Source organism: Carcharodon carcharias, chromosome 25 (genome assembly GCF_017639515.1).
Source record: "Carcharodon carcharias isolate sCarCar2 chromosome 25, sCarCar2.pri, whole genome shotgun sequence".
In the NCBI taxonomy this organism is placed as follows: Eukaryota; Metazoa; Chordata; class Chondrichthyes; order Lamniformes; family Lamnidae; genus Carcharodon; species Carcharodon carcharias.
The window spans coordinates 24504084-24518603 of record NC_054491.1 but is presented as its reverse complement, the minus strand read 5'-3'; the positions used below and the strand labels follow the sequence as shown (position 1 = coordinate 24518603).

General features: G+C 40.9%; 1 protein-coding gene across 1 annotated transcript in view; it reads right to left on the bottom strand.

Annotated features, from left to right (window-relative positions):
- The window catches only part of cbl (Cbl proto-oncogene, E3 ubiquitin protein ligase), a 215100-nt gene that overhangs the window by 175112 nt on the left and 25468 nt on the right, over positions 1-14520 (bottom strand). Inside the window, exon 2 of the mRNA XM_041174435.1 lies at positions 12279-12526. Coding sequence (XP_041030369.1) covers positions 12279-12526 — 248 coding nt within the window. The remainder of the gene's footprint in view (positions 1-12278; positions 12527-14520) is intronic.

Below are 14520 nucleotides of genomic sequence, written 5' to 3'. Positions count from 1 at the left end.
GAATAACCAGAGGACAGCAAGAATTACATATGAGCTCTATGGTCATATGGTCAACGTTATACAGAAATGTCACCAACCAGAGCAGGGAGGATAACATAAAATCATAGAATGATACAGAACAGAAGAAGAACATTCAACACATCGCGTCTGTGATGGCTCTTTGAGAGAGCTATCCAATTAGTTCCATTTTCCTAATCTAGACTGGAGGTGGATTTTGAGGGCAAATCAACAACTGACATGTGCGGGGCTTTCAAATGTCAGTTGATAAGAATTCAGGACCGGCATGTTCCTGCTAGGATGAAGGATAAGTATGGCAAGTTTCAGGAACCTGGGATAACAAAGGATATTGTGAGATTAGTCAAAAAGAAAAGGGGAGCATTCGTAAGGGCTAGAGGGCTGGGAACAGATGAAGCCCGTGGAAAATATAAAGAAAGTAGGAAGAAGCTTAAGCAAGGAGTCAGTGGGGCTAAAAGGGGTCATGAAAAGTCACTGGCAACCAGTATTAAGGAAAATCCCAAGGCCTTTTATACATATGTAAAAAGCAAGAGGGTAGCCAGGGAAAGGGTAAGCCCACACAGGGACAGAGGTGGGAATATGTGTGTGGAGCCAGAAGAAATGGGAGAGATACTAAATGAGTACTTCTCATCGGTATGCACCAAAGAGAAGGACTTAGCGGTCAATTTGTCTAGGGAAGAGTGTGTAGATAGCCTGGATCATGTTGAGATCAAAAAAGAGGTGTTAGGCGTCTTGAAGAATATTAAGGTGGATAAGTCCCCACGGCCAGATGGGATCTACCCCAGAGAACTGAGGAGGCAAGGGAGGAGATTGCTGGGGCCTTGACAGAAATCTTTGTAGCCTCACTGGCTACGGGTGAGGTCCCAGAGTACTGGAGAATGGCCAATGTTGTTCCATTGTTTAAGAAAGGTAGCAGGGATAATCCAGGAAACTACAGGCCGGTGAGCCTTATGTCAATGGTGGGGAAATTATTGGAGAAGATTCTTCGTGACAGGATTTACTATCATTTGGAAGCAAATGGGTGTATTGGTGAGAGGCAGCATGGTTTTGTGAAGGGGAGATCGTGACTCACTAACTTGTTCGAGTTTTTTGAGGAAGTGACAAAGATGATCGACGATGGAAGGGCAGTGGATGTTATATACATGGATTTCAGTAAGGCCTTTGACAAGGTCCCTCATGGCAGACTGGTACAGAAGGTAAAGTCGCACGGGATCAGAGCTGAGCTGGCAAGACGGATACAGAATTGGCTTGGTCATAGAAGACAGAGGGTAGCAGTGGAAGGGTGCTTTTCTGAATGGAGAGCTGTGACTAGTGGAGTTCCGCAGGGATCAGTGCTGGGATCTTTGCTGTTTGTAGTATACATAAATGATTTGGAGGAAAATGTAACTGGGCTAATTAGTAAGTTTGCAGACGACACTAAGGTTGGAGGAGTTGCAGATAGTGAAGAGGATTGTCAAAGGATACAACAGGATATAGATCAGTTGGAGCCTTTGGCAGAGAAATGGCAGATGGAGTTTAATCCGGACAAATGCGAGGTAATGCATTTTGGAAGGTCCAATACAGGCAGGAATTATACAGTAAATGGCAGAACCCTTAAGTGCATCGACGGGCAGAGGGATCTGGGTGTACAGGTCCACAGGTCACTGAAAGTGGCAACGCAGGTGGATAAGGTAGTCAGGAAGGCATATGGCATGCTTGCCTTCATTGGCAGGGGTATTGAGTATAAAAGCTGGGAAGTCATGCTGCAGATGTATAGAAACTTGGTTCGGCCACACTTGGAATATTGCGTGCAATTCTGGTCGCCACATTACCAGAAGGATATGGAGGCGTTGGAGAGGGTGCAGAGGAGGTTTACCAGGATGCTGCCTGGTCTGGAGGTTATTAGATATGAGGAGAGGTTGGAGAAACTCGGATTGTTCTCACTAGAGCAACGGAGATTGAGGGGCGACTTGATAGAAGTTTACAAAATTATGAGTGGCATGGACAGAGTAGATAATCAGAAGCTTTTTCCCAGGATGGAAGAGTCAATTACTAGGGGACATAGATTTAAGGTGAAAGGAGAAAACCATAGAGGAGATGTACGGGGCAAGTTTTTTTTTATGCAGAGGGTAGTGAGTGTCTGGAATTTGCTACCAGAGGAGGTGGTGGAAGCAGGTACGATAGTGGTGTTTAAGAGGCAGCTTGACAAATACATGAATAGGATGGGAATAGAGGGATACGGACCCCGGAAGTGCAAAATGTTTTAGTTGATGGGCAATATGATTGGCGCAGGCTTGGAGGGCTGGTTCCTGTGCTGTACTTTTCTTTGTTTTTTCCCCATAGACTACTAATTTTCCCCTCCAAGTATTTACCCGATTTCCTTTTGGAGAGTTATTGTTGAATCTGTTTTCACCATGTTTTCAGATAGTGCATTCCAGATCATAACTCGCTGCATAAAATTTCTTCTCATAGCGCCTCTAGTTCTTTTGCCAATTACCTTAAATCTGTGTTCTCTGGTTACCTACCCTGCTGTCACTAATCTATCAAAACCCTTCATGATATTAATTTATCAATATTATATCTCCCCTTATTTTTTCCTGCTCTAATCGAGTCTGCATTTGATCTCCCCAATGTAGAGGAGACCACATCGTGAACAGCAAATACAGTACACTAAATTGAAAGAAGTACAAGTAAATCACTGTTTCACTTGGAAGAAGTATTTAGAGCAGACTGGGTGACCACCTTGCGGAACACATCTGTTCAATCCACAAGCATGACACTTGCCTTCTGGTTGCTTGTCATTTTAATTCTCCACCTTTACTCTTACGTTTCTGTCCATGGCCTGCCACAGTGTTCCAGTGAAGCAAGAGGAACATTACCTCATCTTTCGTCTTGGCACTCTACAGCCTTCTGGACTCAACATCAAGTTCAACAACTTTCCATCCTAACCTCTGCCTCCATCTTGTTCTACATCTCTTTCTTTTTTTTTGTTTTAGTGGTCAGTTTTCATCTTGTTTCTTTGCTTATCCCTGCATTCTGCATTCAGGTAGTATTTATGTAGAAATACACGCCTCATTTGGACACAACCTTTGTTTCTTTACTATATCCATTACCAATCTCTTGGCTGTTGCATCACAAAATCTTTTGTTATTTAATCGCCCCCATCCGACACAGACCTTCTTCCCTTGTTCTTCCTGCCCTCTTTCACTGGCTTAAAAACTCTTAAATTTCTATCTTTCTTCAGTTCTAATGAAAGGTCATTGACTTGAAACGTCAGCTGTTTGTCTCCACAGATGCCGCCTGATATGCTGAGTTTTTCCAGCTTTTTTTGTTCTTATCTAATTTATTGGCTTGTCCAGGTCCTCCTGAAGTCTGTCATTATCCTCCTCAGTGTGTAGCCTTCCAAATTTTGCACCATCTGCTAACTTTAAAATTTTGCTCTGTATAATAAGTCCAAGTCATTAATATATATTAAGAACAATATTAGTGATTCTAATACCAACCTCTGAGGACATGATTATATACTTCCTCCCAGTATGAAACTGTTCACCGCTTCTCTCTGATTTTTGTCTCAGCCAATTTTATATTCACGCTGCCACTATCCCTTTAATCCATGTATTCAAAATGCATTACAATTCAAGTAACAATGATCTTTCAATCCACAATTTAAACCCAGTGAGCTATCAGAAGCAATTGGGAGATGTTGGTAACAAAAACCGTGCAAGAGCTAAAGGAAATGAGGAAGGAAGAGTGCAATGAAGCCACAGAAGTGTTATTGCACTCTGCAGCACCTATCAGCAAAAAACAGCAACAACCTTCAAAAAAGTGCTTGTAAAAATGCTGATAACACAGCTGACTCCCACAGATTATTTCTGCATAGTTCTATACTAAAAATTGGCATCATTAGTCCAAGCTGTCTTAAGTATTTCTGTCATTAGGTAGGATAGCATTAAAAATCCCTACTGTGCATACTGCTGCCTTTGCTCCAGTTTCAGTTGGTAACCATATTCAACAGTATTTTTTCAACAGGAAGCAGCTAGCAAGTCAGAAAAACATTTCTTTCAGAAACATATTTAGGGCATGAAAGGAATTAAAAATAAATTCAGTAAAATCCTTATACTAAGACCGACCCAGATCAGAAACAAATTCAGCCTTGGATGTATCGCTACCCAAATTGCAAAATACATCACAATTATCGAGATGACTGAAAACCAAAGGCCTGGCATCATGCTACTAGAAATTTCTCTGTAACTGATTGAAAATTTCAAAATTGAATTTGCAGGTAAAAATGATTTGAAGCTTTTCAAAGAATACTATAGATTGTAGAAGGTACATTTCTTGGTCATTTCTATGCTAAACTCCCTTTGCCACGAGGGAGATTGCATGCAGAAAGTACTTGGCCCAGGATGTGTTTCAGGTAGTTTCTTAGCACTACAGACACCAATATCAAACAGCAGATATGCTCTCCCAGAGATTCCTAATTCTGGAAAATATCACAAGCATAAACAACAGCGTAGACCAGCTGGGCCAAATGGCCTGTTTCTGTCATGTAAATTTGATAGAACCTCTGATAATAGTTTGTTTTGTTCAGGGCCACTGAAATATTCCAAATAAATTGAGCAACTTAAGGAAATTGTTTTGTTGAAATGGAAACCAGATATGAAGAGACAGGCGAGAGTGATCAGAGAAAGATTATTACAGGACTGTCACAAAGCAGACAGTTAAGAACAGCAGCAATACAGAACAATCTTGAAGTGTCTTGGAAGTAGAAAGTCACTACCTACAAACTGCCCAGGAACATAAATAGAACAAAGAATCAACCACTGCAACAACTTATTTTCCTATCAAGATCACTGCGTGCTATATAAAATACAAACACTTGGTTGGGTGCACTTCTGGTGGGTTACTCATAACAACACATACAAAGGATGCCTGCATCACATATTTCACAGATCTGGATAAGAAATCTATAATTTCTAATTAATGTGTACAACAAAAAAAGATGCTCTAGGGCAAAATCCACAGGAAGGCCTGCTTGATTGAAAAAGGAAAACTACATTTTGATAGCGAGAGTGCATGTTTAATGTTTTTACTTCAAGACTCCCGCCTGAAGGAAGCATTGGAGGCAGTACACAAAGGTATACTAGCTTAGGCCCTGGGATGAGAGGTTCCTATGATGAGTGGCTGAGTAAATTGGATCTATACTCTCTGGAGTTTAGAAGAATGAGCGATGATCTCATTGAAACATTCAAGTTAATGAAGGGGCTTAACAGGATAGAAACAGATATTGTTTCCCCTGCCTGGGGAATCTAGAACAAAGGAGCACAGTTTCAGGATAAGGGCCAATCATTTAGGGCTGAGATGAGGAGAAATTACTCAAAAGGTTGTGAATCTTTGGAATTCTCCACCCCAGAGGGTTGTGGATGCACCATCACTGAATACATTTAAAGCTGTGATAGGCATATTTTTGGTCTCTCAGGATATCAAGGGATATGGGGAGTTGGCGGCAAACTGGAGTTGAAGCCCAAGATCAGCCACGATCATACTGAATGGAGGGGCAGGCTTGATGGGCCATATGATATTTTCCTGTTCCTATTCTTTATGCTCTTACATTGTTATCAACTGCAAGATATCAAGAAGCATTCTCTGAAGTTCACTCTCCCCAAGGGTTTTCCCCCAATACTAGATTTTCTCTCCTCTTTCCATCTTCTCCTCACTGCTATCTATCCACTCACTGGACACTGTTCTAAGCCTAGCCACCTTCAGCTATTTCATCAATAACCTTCCCTCCATTATAAGGTCAGGAGTGGGGATGTTTGTTGATGATTGCACAATGATGAGTTTCATTTGCAACTCCTCAGATGCTGAAGCAGTTCGTGCCAATATACAGCACAAGCTGGACAACACTCAGGCTTCACTGATAAGTCACAAGCAATGCCACCCAAGTGTCAGGCAATGACTATCACCAACAAGAGAGAATCTAACCATCTCCCTATGATATTCAGCAGCATTACTATCACCGAAACCCCCAGCAACAACTTTCTGGGTGTTACCATTGATCAGAAACTTAACTGGACCAGCCACTTAAATACTGCAGCTGAAGATCAAGTCAGGGCCAAGTAACTAATTTCCTGACTCCACAAGGCATTTCCACCATCTACAAGCCATGAATCAGGAGTATGATGGAACAGTCTTTAGTGACTCTCTACAGTGCAGCTCCAACAACACTTAAGAAGCTTGACAGCATACAGAACAAAGCAGCCCACTTGATGAAAGCAAATTACTGCGGACCCTGGAAATCTGAAATGAAACAAAAAATGCTGGAAAAACTCAGCAGGTCTGGCAGCATCTGTGGAGAGAGAAACAGAGTTAACGTTTCAAATCAGTATGACTTTTCTTCAGAAACCCACTTGATTGCCAGCTCATCCACCACCCTAAAACATTCACATGGCACACCATGGCTGCAATGTATACTATCTACAAGATGCACTGCAGCAAGTTATCAAGGCTCGTTTGACAACACCTTCCAAATTCACAACCTCTATGACCTAGAAGAACAAGGGCAGCGTAGGAACACCACGACCTACAAGTTACCTTCAAAACCATACACCATCCTGCCATGGAAATATATTGCTGTTCCTTCATCTTCTATGGGTAAATATACTGGAACTCCCTCTCTGAAAGCACTGTGGATGCACCACCACAGACTTCAGAGGTTCAAGAGGGCTCCTTCTCAAGGGCAATTAAGATGGGCAATAAATGCTGGCCTTGCCAGCAATGCCTACATCCCACAAAAAAAAATTTAAACGAAAGAAAGAATGCATTATGCAGATGATAGTTGAGGGCAGGAATAAGCTCAGGTGTGATATGCCCACAAAACTCATCTTTGAGACTTACAACAAATGATAGTTAATTTGACATGGTAAGGGCCCTACACCCCAGTCTTCGTGGGGAGCAGGGAGGGGATGGAAGGAGGACAAACTAAGTAGGTAAAGAGCAGGTAGAAGCTTAACTCAAAAATGTCATATTTGAACTAACTGATAGCAACAATTTGAAGCATTGCAAAAAAGGAGGATTGCACACTAAAGGAGAGAATGATTACAATTTAACATGGGTTTTACCCTAATTTTTCCTCTCTTCTTCTCCTGAAGGTTTAATATCAGTATTGAGTCCTTTGCTGTTGGGCTTGAATGTAAGGCGGTATGATTAAGAAGTTTACAAATGATACAAAAATTGGCAGCATGGTTAATGGTGAGGAAAAAAGTTGTAAACTGCAGGAAGATGTAAATGTACCGGTGGGGAGATGGGGGAGGCAGGGGTGGTTTCTAAAAAAATTAGAAATAGAATTCAATCCTGAGAAGTGTCAGGTAATGCATTTGGGGGGAATGAGCAAGGCAGAGGAATACACAATAACTAGTAGTATTCTGAGAAGTAAAGAACAGAGGGACCTTGGAGTGCACAGATCCCTGAAGGTAGCAAGACAGATAAAAAAAGGTGGTCATGAAGGCATAGAGTGTACTTTCCTTCACTGGCGGAGGCCTAACAGTACAAGAGTAAGGAGGTTGTACCAGAACTATATAAAACTGCAGCTAGACCCTGTTCGACAACCATGCTATAGCAAGGATATGAGCACATCAGAGAAGGTACAGATGAGATTTATGAGGATTTATTGCCAGAATGGAAAATTCTAGCTATGAATAAAGACTGGATAAGCTGGAGATGTTTTCTTTGCAACAGAGGAAGCTGAAGGGAGATTTAATTAAGATATGTAAAATGATGAGGGACCTGGATAGAGTAGATACAAAGGACTATCTCCATTAGAAAGATCAATAACCAGAGATGTGGATTTAAAGTAAATGGTAGAAGGGTTAGAAGGGAGTTGCAAAGTATTTTTTTCATCCAGAGGATGTTAAGGATTTGGAATTCATAGGTGGAATGGGTGGTGGTGGCAGAAATCCTCATTACATTTAAAGAACACTTAGATATGCACTTAAACTGCCATAACCTACGGGACTGCAAGCCAAGAGCTGAAAGGTGGAATTGGGTTGGATAGGTGTTTTTCAGCCAGCATGGACCACCATGGACATGGTGAGTTGAATGGTTTATCTCAATGCAGAACATATTTCTCTGCTTCTTACTTGCTTGGGTACAGTTTTACAAGCACCTCCAAATACTTCAAACCAGAAGAGCATTAAGAAATATGAGATTTGAGAGACTATTTCCCCAAAGAAATATCACAGCCAAATCTAATTCCATCACCTCAAAATTCACACATACACACCTCCAACAGAGGATACTGGATACAGTTAGAGGAAGAAACCTTGGCCAATTTTTCCCTTCTTCACCCAGTGGTACTGACATGCACTGTAGCACTCTTTATTGTTGCCTCAATTGGGAGCATCTAACTCAACATAGGCCAGAGATCAAAACTGGCTCAGCTATTCACTGATTAAGCTCACTGGGGTTATCTCAAAGCAAACATTTATAACCTGCATGTTAGAGCAAAAGTTTCAGCTGTGAGAGAGGAAAGGTTTATGCCATTTCAACACTTGATAGGCAACCATCTCCCCCCCCCCCCAACAAAATCAAGGCTATGTTCAATAACACAGGTAAAGTTTTATATGGTTTCTGTATCAATGTATAGTAATAGGATGCACTGCTTATCCATGTTCCAGTGAAGGGTACATTCTAGAGAATATTAGCCCTCAGAGAAATATTACAAATTATGTAACATTATAACTTGAATGGAAATGGTGCGAATTTAGACAGCCCGAGACAAAGGACGTTGCTCAAAAATGTGGTTATACTCAATGGATGTTGCCCATTTTGAAAGCTGGAAAACATCTGCTAATTCCATCCTCAGGGTACTGGGATTTTTAATTTTCAGATCAGATTGCTTTCAATCTAAAAAGCGACCCTGTTAGGATAACAGGCTACATAAATCCTAAGTTATAGCACACTATTCATCAACAATGCAGATTCCCAAAGATTTTAATTCAATTCAATACCTCAAAGTATTTTTGACAAGCTATCTGTCTCAAATGTATGACTGCCAGAATTTCTACTCAAAGGAACCTCAATGCATAAAGTGTTAATCACATTTAAGTCTCGGAAAAGAAATAGCACTGACAAGGCGATTTTGAAACTGAGCTTCCTTCCTCTTGCTTTACATGTAAGCTGAAGTCACCCAGATTCTTTTCCTCTCCTGAAACAAGTGCCTGCACAATTATTGCACAAAAGATGAAATGCAGGAGTAATAATATCTAAAAACACAATGTGTATCTGGCTTTGTCATTAGTCATGCAAATACACCAACCAAAATATGGAGATTTAACACCAGAGCGGCAGTTACAAAAAAATTGTTGTACAGCCTTTGGAAGATTAACATTTAAGACTCCACCACCTAAGAAAATATATGATCAGAAGTGAAAACACCAATCATCACACTGCCAACTTATTCTGCTTAACTATATATTAATGACCAATAATTCACATGATGGCCCAAGTTTAAAAGGTTACAGAAATCTGTTACCCAGGTACCAACCTTTAAAAATAAGATTGTTCATGATTGCCATAGAAATTATTGCAAATTGCTGATTCCAGATAATCAGGTGTGGGAGGGAGGGCAAGGCAAAGAGGAGCATAAATTAGAATGAAGACTGAAGAGAAAAATAAACAAACTGACTGGTAAATATTGTAAGATCTCCCAACGTAACTGAATGGCTCAATTATCTGGCTGAGTTCTTAGTCTGGTCAAACTACAAGCAATACTTTCTCTGGTCTTTCTTCAATAACTTTGACTTCTTTCAAGTGACTAGAACTACCAAAAGTACTGGGGTAAATTTGTGCCTAATTTAACATTTGACATCATAAATCCTCTCAGAGATTTGGCTTTTCCCCCAGTTTGAGAGAAAATAAACACTTTGATATGCTCATTAGTGAGATTGGTGGTGCTAATACATCCAGCATCTATCTACCATGGTCAAAATATGCAAGCTGCATATTTTGTCATGGCTCTTTACAGGAAATGCTTCCTTATAAGGAATGACTGGCCACTGACCTACTAAAAAGGTCACCATTTATTTTTGTGGGTTTATAGAATCGTTGGAACATCCTGAGAAAAGGAAAAGGCAGTTAAGAATTACTGTTAGCACAAAACAGCGTTTTAATGCTATCCTCTCTTTTAGCTTCCTCTTATCTTTCATACACAATTTTACAACCATTAAAAGAGAGACATTTTATAAAATTGTGATGCTACACTATGATTAGAGGCCAGGGAACAATAAAATTACATTTATATTTCACAATCTCAGAAGTTCCAAAGAGCTTTACAGCCAATGAGGTACTTTTGAAGTGTAGTCACTGTTGGAATGTAGGAAAGTTGGCAGCCAACAACAATGTGATAATGACCACATAATTTGTATGATGTTGACTGAGCGCTAAATAATGGCTAGGACATCAGGAAGAACTCCCCTGGTCTTCTTCAGAATAGTTGCATGGGATCTTTTACACCCTGAGGGTGTGGAAAGGGCCCTGGGTTAACACTTTATCTGAAACACAGCACCTTCGAAAGTGCAGCACTCCCTCAGTACTGAAGTGAGCAAAAGATTTGGGCTGACACTCGAGTTCTAGAATGTGACTTGAACCCACACCATCCGATTGAAGGGGCAAGAGTGCTTACAACCAAGCTACGGCTAATGCTCTAAGGATTTTTAGTGCAAGTCAGTTTTATTGAGGTAGAATAATTCTGCAGATTCAAAGTTCTATCCATCTGTATGAAGGACACTGTTAAGCAAATTTATACAACAGCGAAGCAGGAATTCAGTTATGACATATTATAGTTGAAACATTTTCACCCTGAACCAAAAGTGTCAGCCTTTCACACTAATGGTCAGTGTTTTGGTGCACAGTCAGTAATTGCCAACAAACATCAGCAGACTGTGGCCTCCTCTCACCAGTCTGATTCCCAAGTATGACTGTTATTGTACTGGACTTGTGCTCAGTACTGTTCCTAAAATTAATGGCAGCTTTTGCAGCCTCAATTAACTGTAGGCTGGGACACTATTGAAGGTAGCAGGAGCTGAAGGGATTAAAATGGGGTGTTGATTACAATGAAATAGAAAGAGGTAGGAATGAAGGAGATAGGGTCGATTACTCATGTAGGGGAGAGGGAACGCAAAAGAAACCGGAAAAGTACTTTCAAATAAGGTGAAAGAGTTCCAGAACTGAGTGGGAGAAAGGCTTCCAACATGAAGTGGAGGGATGAAGGAAGAAGATTATCACCTTAACTGGGTAGGAAGAATAGAGTGGGGCAGCTTGAAATGGGATTAGGGTACAAGGAGGTCCCTCTATCTATCTACAGGATCAGTAAGAAATGGAAGGGAGACAGTTGGAGGAAAAGACAGCAACTACACTGAGTTACAAGTCTATGTAAAGACTTGCTTTCACAGTACTCTGAAGAAGTCATACGGACTTGAGACATTAACTCTGCCTTTCTCTCCACAGATGCTGTTAGACCTGCTGAGTTTTTCCAGCATTTTCTGTTTTTGTACTTGCTTTCACATGTCAGGGTCAATCTTGAGCCATCAGCTTTTTGAGAGCTGTGTCAGTTTTTTTGAACATGTTGGCCAGCTTAAAGGGTTTTTTGAAATGGCAGATTCCCTGGTGCTAAATAAATAAATAAGTTGCATACACTACAAATTGAGTTCAAGGGCTCTTCTAGAGAACTTTGTGCAAAGAGCAAATCAAGTTAGTCGCAGAATAACCAAATAACTTAATGAAAGAATCAAAGCCTAGCTACAGCTGCCATCGTTCCACAGGATACCCAAGGTCCCATTTGAAGTTTCAGCTCAATTCTAGATCCCATTTTCCAATAGAGCAACTATTTTTTTTAGGAGTTATCCATTTTCATCCTGCAACCCTAAAAAGTAGCCAAACATGCCAACTCAAATCCTGCATCTCTGATTATTCAGTTATTAATTAATCTTGTCAGATGACACATGTTTATTACAAAAGGGAAAAGTTCAACAATTTGCAAATTTGGCACCTTTGCACTTAACATGTTGGTGCTTTATAGTGGAATTGTTAAATAATTAGGTAGAGACAATTGTACTATAGCTCCAGATTATAAATTATAGACCAGTGAAGAGGCCTGCATTCAAGCCATGTAAATGTTACAATTTTGAACTCAAACATAGGCTCTCAACCATTTTGTTTAGTTATACCATCACATTCGACTACCAGCATTAGGGACTACAATGAGAATAAAAACAATCAACTCCTACCGTGGTTGTGAGGTTTCCTCATACATTTTCTCTTTCCCTTCCTTGAAAAGGCTAATGGTCTGTTTTGTTTTCTTAAGCAGGTTCTCCATGAAGACTCTGAAATATTCATTTTCTCCAAGGGCCTCCATCTTGCCCTCGTATCGAGTCAGGATCAGACGCAGATGCTGGTAAGTGTCAGGCAACAGATCCAGAATGTAGGGAGGGCTGTTCTTTAGCCCTACCTTGGGATTCTGGCACAGTCTCACCACCTATAAAAAGAAAGCAAATGAACCAAGGAATATGTAAACAAAGGAGAGATAGGACACACACATGAAAGTAAAATAGTCCCTGTTCTGGCCAAATGAAAGAGATCTTTTTAAAAAAAAGCCTTGCTCTGTTACAGCAGAGTTTTAGAGCAGGAGGAAGAAGGCCTCAGCCCATTAAGACGTGATCAATTCTCAGAAACAGTTAACATTTAGTTAATTCTTCTACCCTTTTAAGTTTTTTTCCAAATATTTATTCAATGTCGTTTAAAAAGGTATTATGGCTTCTGCTTCCATGCCATTGCTGGTAAGGCTTTCCAAGTTCCAATTATCCTCTATGCAAAACCATTTCTGCCAACATCTCCTTTCATTTTTTCACTAATCTTAAATCTAGACCCTCAAGTTACCAACTTGTTGATTGGTAGAAACAGTTTTTCCCTATTTACCTCATCAAGACCCCATCGGATTTAGCTAGCTCCTTTTAACTTCCTTTCACCAAAACAGGGCCCAGTTACTACGCCAGGGCAGAGCCCAGTTTCTCCAGTAACATCTAGTGACCTGGAGTACTGAATACAATTTTGGTCTCTTTATCCACGGAAGGACACATTTGCATTCAATGGAGTGCAAAGGTTCACTCGACTGATTCCGGGCATGAGGAGTTGCGCTACAAGGAAAGATAGAGTAAACTAGGCCTATATTCTCTAAACTTTAAAGAATAAGCAGTGATCTCATTGAAACATATAAAATTCTTAAGAGGCTTGACACTGTAGATGCTACAAGGCCATTTCCCCATAACATTCAATGCTATTACCATGGTTGAATTCCTCCACTATCAACATCCTGGGGGGGTAACCATTGACCAGAAACTGACTGGGTCAGCCATATAAATACTGTGGCTACAAGAGTAGGTCAGAGGCTGGGAATTCTGCAGAGTATAATTTGCCTCCTGACTCCCCAAAGCCTGTCCATCATCTAGAAGCGCAAGTCAGGTGTTTCAAGGAATACTCTCCACTTGCCTGGATGAGTACAGTTCCAACAACATTTAAGAATTTGACACCATCCAGGACAAAGCAGCCGCCTTCAACATTAACTCCCTCTACCAATGACACACAGTAGCAGCAGTGTGTACCATCTGATGTTAGTAGCAACTCACCAAGGATCCTTCATAGCACCTTCCAAACCCACAACCTTTACCAGCTTGAAGGACAAGGGCAGCAGATGCATGGGAACACCACCACCTGCAAGTTCCCTCTAAGTCACACACCACCTTGACTTGGAACAATTCTGCCGTTCCTTCGTTACCACTGGGTCACAATCCCAGAATTCCTTTCCTAACTGCGCTGTGGGTATTCCTACAGCACATGGACTACAGATGTTCAAGAAGGCAGCTCACCACCACCTTCTCAAGGTTAATTAGGGATGGGCAATAAATGCTGGCCCAGCCAGCATGCCCACACCCCAAGAACAAATTAAAAAAAACATTCCCTGCTGTGGAGTCTAAAAATTGGGGTCAGCCATTTAGGACTGAGATGAAGAGGCACTTCTTGCCTCAAAATGTTGCGAATCTTTGGAATTTATCTACCCCAGAGGGTAGCGGGTACTCAGTTGTTGTATATATATATCATACAGAGATCAACAGGTTTTTAAATATGGAGACAGTGCATGAAGGGGGAGTTGAGGTAGATCAGCCATGATCTTACTGAATGGCAAAGTAGGCTCAAATGCTCCCATTTCTTTTGACTTTCTTCCTAAAATAGGGTACCCAAAGAGGGTACTGGACGCAATATTCTGACTATGGCCTAACCTATGATTTGTATAGGGTTAGTAATACTACTTTTATCCCTATTCTGCACTATGTATGGACAATGGCCTGGTAGAGTTTGCTTTACCACCCTAGTGTATGCTGCAGAATCCTCAGTCTGTTATAGGCAGTGCATCAAAGCTCTGGAACACTTCCACCAAAGGAACCTGAGCTTCATCACAAGGACTTGATAGCAAGA